This window comes from Dasypus novemcinctus, chromosome 30, assembly GCF_030445035.2.
Source record: "Dasypus novemcinctus isolate mDasNov1 chromosome 30, mDasNov1.1.hap2, whole genome shotgun sequence".
Lineage (NCBI taxonomy): Eukaryota > Metazoa > Chordata > Mammalia > Cingulata > Dasypodidae > Dasypus > Dasypus novemcinctus.
Genome location: NC_080702.1, coordinates 7,041,634 through 7,050,803, shown reverse-complemented (window position 1 = coordinate 7,050,803; position 9,170 = coordinate 7,041,634). Strand labels below are relative to the sequence as shown.

Sequence of the window (9,170 nt, the reverse complement as noted above, 5' to 3'; positions counted from 1 at the left end):
AGCTAAGCAGCAACCATATGAGAAGAGACAAGTCGTAACAAGGTGAACATACTGGAAAGTGTGTTTGGATAACCAAAGTGTAGCTTACAACCAAAGCATCCGGCTTACACCCAGCAGACTTCAGACAGACTGACCACTTTGAACTAGACCTAGCCCTAAACCTACTACAATACTACTACCACACAATAATTAATTAAAACATTCACCCATAAGTACTAAAAGTATAGGAGATAGAAATTTTACTTAGGCGCTATAGAAAAAGTACCGTAAGGGAAAGATGAAAGATCACCTAATAGTAAAAAACAGCAAAGACTAATACTTTTACCTTTTGCATAATGAATTAACTAGAACAATTTTGGCAAAGAGAACTTTAGCCAAATATCCCGAAACCAGACAAGCTACTTATAGACAGTAATTAGTACTAACTCGCCTATGTCGCAAAATAGTGAGAAGATCTGTAAGTAGAGGTGAAAGACCTACCGAGCCTGGTGATAGCTGGTTGTCCAGAACAGCATCTTAGTTCAACTTAAAACTTATCTCAAGAGCCACACTTCAATCTCAATATAAGTTTTAAATATACTCAATAGAGGTACAGTTCTATTGAAACAGGCATTAAACCTGCACAGGAGAGTAAGCCATTATAATATTTCCATAGTTGGCCTAAAAGCAGCCACCAATAAAGAAAGCGTTAAAGCTCAACAATAAAACAACTACAAATACCAAAAACCATTGCCATCTCCCAACTTAACACTGGACCAATCTATAACAATAGAAGAGATAATGTTAATATAAGTAACGAGACTATTTTCTCCGTGCATGAGAGTATATCAGACCCGACAGCCCACTGATGGTCAACACACAGGCACTAAAACACCACTAAATAATAATATGCCACACACCTTGTTAATCCAACACGGCATGCATAATAACGGAAAGATTTAAAGGAATAGAAGGAACTCAGCAAACACGAATCCTGCCTGTTTACCAGAAACATCACCTCTAGCACTACAGTTATTAGAGGCACCGCCTGCCCAGTGACACACGTTTATCGGCCGCGGTACCCTGACCGTGCAAAGGTAGCTTAATCACTGGTCCTCTAATTAAGGACCCGTATGAATGGCTAAACGAGGACCCTACTGTCTCCTATTCCCTATCAGTAAAATCGACCTTCCCGTGAAGAGGCGGGAATAACCCTATAAGACGAGAAGACCCTGTGGAACTTAAATTAACTAGGTCAACAACACTAACATATTAGCCAATAGGTACAAAACAAAATGATATGAACTACTAATTTTGGTTGGGGTGACCTCGGAGCACAACAAAACCTCCAAACGACAGTGCCAAGACCTACCAGTCGAGGCCCACAATGAAACTAAGTGATCCAAAAATTGACCAACAAACCAGTTACCCCAGGGATAACAGCGCAATCCTATTTCAGAGCCCATATCAACAATAGCGTTTATGACCTCGATGTTGGATGAGGACATCCAAATAGTGCAGCCACTATTAAGGGTTGCTTTGTTCAACGATTAAAGTCCTATGTGATCTGAGTTCAGACCGGAGCAATCCAGGTCGGTTTCTATCTATAATCAAGTTCTCCCAATACGAAAAGGACAAGAGAAATAAGGCCAACTTTACAAAACGCACCTTAAACCAAAATAGATGAAATAATCTTAACCTAAAATATTACACAAACATAGTCCTAAACCAGGACCCAGTTAAGATGGCAGAGACAGGTAATTGCATAAGACTTAAACCTTTATACCCAGAGGTTAAAATCCTCTTCTTAACATCATGTATATAATTAACATCCTATGTTTAATTATTCCAATTCTCCTAGCAGTAGCTTTTCTAACACTACTAGAACGAAAAATCCTGGGCTATATGTAATTACACAAAGGCCCAAACATCCTAAGACCATATGGACAACTACAACCAATCGCAGACACCATTAAACTTCATTAAAGAACCATTAAGACCATCCACATCATCAAAACTTTTATTTACTTTAGCCCTCACACTAGCACTAACCCTCGCACTATCACTTTGAATTCCTATCCCCATACCACACCCACTAGTTAATTTAAATTTAGGAGTACTATTCATCCTAGCTATATCAAGCCTAGCAGTCTATTCGATCCTATGATCAGGATGAGCATCAAACCCTAAACATGTCCTAACTGGAGCCCTGCGAGCAGTAGCACAAACAATCTCATATGAAGTAACCCTTGCCATCATCCTACTATCAACCATAATAACAAACAGCTCATTCACTTTATCTGCCTTAACAACAACACAAGAAGACATATGATTAATCTTCCCCCTCTGACCACTAGCAATGATATGATTTATCTCAACACTAGCAGAAACCAACCAAGCCCCCTTTGACCTTACAGAAGGAGAATCAGAACTACTATCTGGGTTCAACATTGAATACACAGCAGGACCATTTGCCCTATTCTTCCTAGCTGAATACGCCAACATTATTATGATAAGCACACTAACAACTATCCTATTTTTTTGGTGCCCTACATAATCCACTATTCCCAGAACTACACACCCTAATTTTAATTACAAAAACCCTTATCCTCACCATAACGTTCTTATTAGTACGAGCTTCCTACCCACGCTTCCGCTATGATCAATACACTTACTATGAAAAAGCTTCCTCCCACTAACACTAGCACTATGTATATTTCATGTATCAGCTCCAGCAACATTCGCAGGAGTACCACCACACATATAGGAATATGTCTGACAAAAGAATTACTTTGACAGAGTAAAACATAGAGGTTCAACCCCTCTTATTCCTAGAGTCGCAGGAACTGAACCTTCACCTGAGAATTCAAAAATCTCCGTGGTACCATATTATACCACACTCTAAGTAAGTTCAGCTAATAAAGCTATCAGGCCCATACCCCAAAAATGTAGGTTCATAACCTTCCTGTACTAATAAATCCTATAATTTTCATTATTATTATATCCACCCTAAATTCAGGAACAATCATCACCATAATCAGCTCCCATTGATTATTAATTTGAATAGGCTTAGAAATAATTATATTCTCAATAATTCCTATTATCATAATCAAATCACACCCACGGTCAACAGAAGCTGCTACCAAATATTTTATAACACAAGCAACAGTATCTATACTCCTAATAATAGCCGTAATTATCAACTTATATTACTCCGGACAATGAACAATCATAAAATCACTTAACCCTACCACATCATATATAATAACCATTGCACTAGCCATAAAACTAGGACTAGCTCCACTTCATTTCTGAGTGCCAGAAGTAGCACACGGCACCCAACTAATATCAGGGATAATTCTCCTCACATGACAAAAACTAGCCCCAATAGTAATCCTCCATCAAATCCATTCATCCTTAAACCTAAACCTTATATTAACCCTAGCCATTCTCTCTATCATGATTGGAGGATGAGGGGGACTAAACCAAACACAATTACGAAAAATCATCGCCTACTCATCCATCACACACATAGGATGAATAACAGCTATCATCATATACAACACCTCACTAATAGTATTAAATCTAGTAATTTACCTAATAATAACAATCACAGTATTTACTCTCTTTATAAACACCACATCAACAACCACACTATCTTTATCACTCATGTGAAACAACACACCAGTCTTAACAACAATACTCCTAACAACCATACTATCGCTTGGAGGCCTGCCTACCCCCATTATCAGGCTTTACACCAAAATGAATAACAAAAAACAATATACTCCTATTACCAACAATAATAGCTATTCTAGCATTACCAAACCTCTACTTCTATATACAACTAATTTACTCAACATCACTCACCCTATTTCCAACCACTAACAATACCAAAATAAAATGAAAACACAAAGCACAAAAATTCATCCCCCTATCACCAACATTAATCACACTTTCCACAATACTAATTCCCCTAACACCAATAATATTAATTTTAAATTAGGGATTTAGGTTAAGCAAGACCAAGAGCCTTCGAAGCCCTCAGCAAGTATAAACTACTTAATCCTGACCTAAAGATTGCCAGATTTAATCCCACATCTCCTGAACGCAAGTCAGACACTTTAATTAAGCTAAATCCTCCCTAGATTGGTGGGCTCCAACCCCACGGAATTTTAGTTAACAGCGAAATCCCATAATCACCTGGCTTCAATCTACTTCTCCCGCCCTTAAAAAGGAGAAAAAAAGGCGGGAGAATAAAGCCCGGGCAGAATTTGAAGCTGCTTCTCTGAACTTGCAATTCAAATATTTTTCAAGGCTTATTTACTGGCAAAAAAAAGGACTTCACCTTTGCCTTTAGATTTACAGTCTAATGCTTACTCAGCCATTTTACCTATGTTCATCACCCGTTGACTATTTTCAACCAACCACAAAGATATCGGAACCCTTTACTTACTATTTGGTGCTTGAGCCGGAATAGTTGGTACCGCCTTAAGCCTATTAATTCGTGCCGAACTAGGACAACCAGGCACATTGCTAGGAGATGACCACATCTACAATGTAATCGTTACCGCTCATGCATTTGTCATAATCTTCTCTATAGTTATACCAATTATGATTGGAGGCTTCGGAAACTGATTAGTCCCACTAATAATCGGTGCAGCCGACATAGCCTTCCCACGAATAAATAATATAAGCTTCTGACTACTACCTCCTTCATTTCTACTTCTATTAGCCTCCTCCATAGTAGAAGCTGGAGCAGGAACAGGCTGAACAGTCCACCCTCCATTAGCAGGAAACTTAGCCCACGCAGGTGCATCCGTAGACCTTACAATTTTCTCCCTTCATCTTGCAGGAGTATCATCCATCCTAGGGGCTATTAATTTCATTGCCACTATTATTAATATAAAACCTCCTGCCATAACACAATATCAAACACCATTATTTGTCTGATCAGTACTAGTGACAGCAGTTCTCCTTTTACTATCTCTCCCAGTCCTAGCTGCTGGCATTACTATACTCTTAACAGACCGAAACCTTAATACTACATTTTTTGACCCAGCAGGCGGAGGAGACCCAATCTTATATCAAAACCTATTTTGATTTTTCGGACACCCAGAAGTATACATTCTAATCTTACCAGGGTTTGGTATAATCTCCCACATTGTCACTTATTACACAGGAAAAAAAGAACCATTCGGTTATATGGGCATAGTATGAGCCATAATATCAATTTGTTTTCTAGGATTCATCGTATGAGCTCACAACATGTTTACAGTAGGAATAGATGTTGATACACGAGCTCATTTTACATCAGCCACAATAATCATTGCTATCCCAACAGGAGTAAAAGTATTTAGCTGACTAGCTACCCTACATGGTGGTAAAATCAAATGATCACCAGCAATACTTTGAGCACTAGGATTCATTTTCCTATTCACAGTAGGGGGTCTCACAGGAATTGTACTAGCCAATTCATCTCTAGACATTGTACTACATGACACATACTATGTAGTAGCTCATTTCCACTACGTCCTATCTATAAGAGCTGTATTCGCCATTTTAGGAGGATTTGTTCACTGATTTCCACTATTCTCAGGATACACTTTAAACCTAACATGAGCAAAAATTCACTTTATCATCATATTTGTTGGCGTTAAACTAACATTCTTCCCCCAACGTTTCCTAGGCTTATCTGGAATACCACGACGCTATTCAGATTATCCTGATGCATACACAATATGAACACTGTATCATCAATAGGATCATTCATTTCACTAACAGCAGTAATACTTATAATCTTCACAATCTGAGAAGCATTTGCATCAAAATGAGAAGTAGACATAGTAGAATTAACACCCACTAACACCGAATGACTTCACGGATGTCCACCACCATATCACACATTCGAAGAACCTGCCTTTGTAGAAGTGTAATCAAGAAAGGAAGGAACGAACCCCCAAAAACTAGTTTCAAGCCAGTCCCATAGCCTCTATGACTCTCTCAATAAGGTATTAATAAAACAATTATATAACTTTGTCAAAGTTAAATTATAGGTTAAAATCCTTTATACCTTTATGCCCTACCCATTACAATTAGGATTCCAAGACACAACATCACCAATTATAGAGGAACTACTACATTTCCATGACCACACACATAATTGTTTTCCTAATTAGCTCCCTAGTTCTATACATTATTACACTAGTATTAACAATGAAACTAACCCACACAAGCACAATAGACGCACAGGAGGTAGAAACAGTATGAACCATCCTACCTGCTATTATTCTAATCCTAATCATGCTACCTTCATTATGAATCTTATATATAATAGATGAAATTAATAACCCACTATTAACCATTAAAGTCATAAGACATCAATGATACTGAAGCTATGAATATACAGACTATGAAGACTTAAACTTTGACTCCTATATAATTCCAACATCAGACCTCAAAGCAGGAGAACTACGGCTACTAGAAGGTGATAATCGACTTGTCTTACCAATAGAACTATCAATCCGTATATTAATTTCATCTGAAGACGTACTCCACTCATGAGCCGTACCATCCCTAGGATTAAAAACAGACGCAATGCCAGGACGTCTAAACCAAAGCCACATTAATAGCTACGCGACCAGGACTATACTATGGTCAATGTTCAGAAATCTGCGTATCAAACCATAGCTTCATGCCTACTGTACCTGAACTAGTTCCCCTAAAACACTTTGAAAACTGATCAACATCAATACTTTAAATTCCTTGAGATGCTGTAATAGCATTAAACTTTTAAGTTAAAGACTGAGAGTGTAATTAAATCTCTCCTCAATGAATGCCTCAATTAGACACATCCACATAATTTATCACAATTACATCAATACTACTATCACTATTCATTCTAATACAATTAAAATTTATTAAATATAGCTCCTTTACACCCTCGTGCCCAACAACAATAGATAAAACTAAAACACCTAGCCCCTTGAGAAACAAAATGAATGAAAACCTATTTATCTCATTTGCTGCCCCTACCATAATAGACCTGCCAATCTTAATACTAATTATTATATTCTTAAGTATTCTATTTTCTTCTCTGCAGAAGGTCAAACAGAGGAAATAGCAAATTAGGACTAAATTATTGATCATATCAGTAGTATGAGTATAATCATTTTAATAGATTTTTATCAAATTTAAATGTTCCATACTGCTATACATTTTTGAATTAAAATATTTGATAACAAGAGAAATGTGATTATTTTATTTCACATTGTTAATTATCTTTCATGTATCTTGCTCCTGGATTTTATATTTTGCCCTTTTTAAATTTTTCCTTTAATGTCAAAACAGTTTAATTGTAAGGAAAATCTAGCTTTCCTTAATTTAATTACATATTTTAATATGCTTATTAATATTGGTTATAGTGTTTTATCAAATCATCCCTGTGGATATATCTGGACAATATCATTGTGGTCATCATGAAAATATAAACCCAATCCTCAAAATTACAATTCCCTAGTCTTTTCTATTTTCCTGTGCATATATTCATATATAAATTTATAAGTATGGAAGTAATTAATATATGTATCTATGATATTTGTCTCACAGCGTTTAAATATATTTATGGCACACCATCATATCAAGTTAAGTATTTGTGGCATTATATTTCTGTAAAGATGTACCTTTGCAGTTTTTAAAAAAGTATTTCGCAGCTATGGTCAACCAGATCTGTTGATTTATTTTTTCAAGGCCCTTGGCGCTAATCAGCTCCTGGTCTTCTGTTCTGAAGGCTCCTTGTCCTGCCCCAGGGCTGCCCCCGAAGGGCACAGCCCGCGCACAGACCTGGCTGCAGGGGTGAGGCCACCCTGGTTTAGTCCCTGCAGCCCCCACCCCAGGCCCGCCCGAGGGTGGCGCCTCAAGCGCGTGCACTGGGCAGCTGCAGGCCCGCAGGGGGCTAAGGGCCAGGGCGCGGGGGCAGGGGCGCAGGCCGCTCCCGCGGGGCCAGAAACCGGGGCATCCGGACCGCCTGCAACGCCACGCGGGTGCACCCGGCCCCGCTTCCTGCCAGGGGGGCACCCAAGCTCGTCTTGGAGAGGAAACGGGGCCCGCGGGTAAGAGGAAGAAAGCCGCTCCCTCCCCGCCCTCCCGGCAGAATAAAACCCCAGGAAATAAGAGAAACGGGGAGTCAAGGGGACTAGTCCCAACACAGCCCAGCAAAGCTGAGCAGCCCCTTTGGGGGGCGGAGGGTAGCCCCGCCCTGGGGGCTGGAGAGGCGCGGGCCGGGCAGGAGGTGGGGGGCGGGGGGAGCCCCAAACCCAGAGCCGCGATCCGGCCTCAGCTGCGGGCGCGGTGGGAGCGGGACAGACGGCGGGTTCCAGCCCAGCCCCTCACTCCTGGGCTCCCCCAGTCCGCGGGGGGCGCCGAATCCTTGCGCCCTCGCCTGCCTCGCACCCCCAGCCCGCCCCGGGCGGAGCGGCCGCCGCGCGAGGTGCAGGAGCTCCGCCGGGGGCAAGACTGGGGTCGCCGCAGCCGCGCGTCCTCCCCACCGCGCGCCTTCCGGTTCACCGCCTCTGGCGAGGCGCCCGCCGCGCACGCCAAGGGGTGCGGGCGCCCTCCCCACGCTGCCTGCCCCGCCGCGCGGCCCTGCCCCACCGACGGTTCGCGCTAACCGGCCTGGGAATAAAGCCGGAGGCGGCGCTGCAGCCCCGGGCGGCGTGGAGAAGGGGCGGCGTGCGGGCGCGCGCTCACCCCTCAGCCGCCGCCGGGAGCAAATGAGGATATAGATCTGTTGATTTTTAAAAAAGCGTTTATAATTTATTCCATCTTATCGAAACCTCAAAGTTAAAAAGTTTATATTTTTAAAATTGTAAACAATATTTTTTATTTTTAATTACCTGTGCATCACTACAGTTTCTCTATTGTATTTAAAAATGAAATTACATGTTTTTTGAAATAAAATTTACAGATATTTTTAAATCTACCTTACTGAGTTTGAAAAGATAAAGTTCATGGAATAAAATATCAATGCTAGTTTATTTCCAAGTTTGTCTTTTATTTTTTCTACTCCAGGCCTGAATCAGCTGATTCTCCAGAGAATCCCATATCATTTTTGTGGGTATAGTTCCTTAGAAACCAAGATTTAGGCTCTAAGAATATTATTGCAGCAGGAAGGCCAATCCTTTTAGGCCCTT

At 40.6% G+C, this 9,170-nt stretch overlaps 1 protein-coding gene across 1 annotated transcript; it reads left to right on the top strand.

The window, feature by feature from the left end:
• The first annotated feature begins 432 nt into the window (after positions 1 to 432).
• Positions 433 to 8,647, top strand: LOC139437859 (uncharacterized). Its single transcript, XM_071212728.1, has 2 exons — positions 433 to 457; positions 7,863 to 8,647. The coding sequence occupies exons 1-2, from the start codon at positions 433 to 435 to the stop codon at positions 8,645 to 8,647; spliced, it is 810 nt and encodes a 269-aa protein (XP_071068829.1).
• Positions 8,648 to 9,170: the final 523 nt, after the last annotated feature.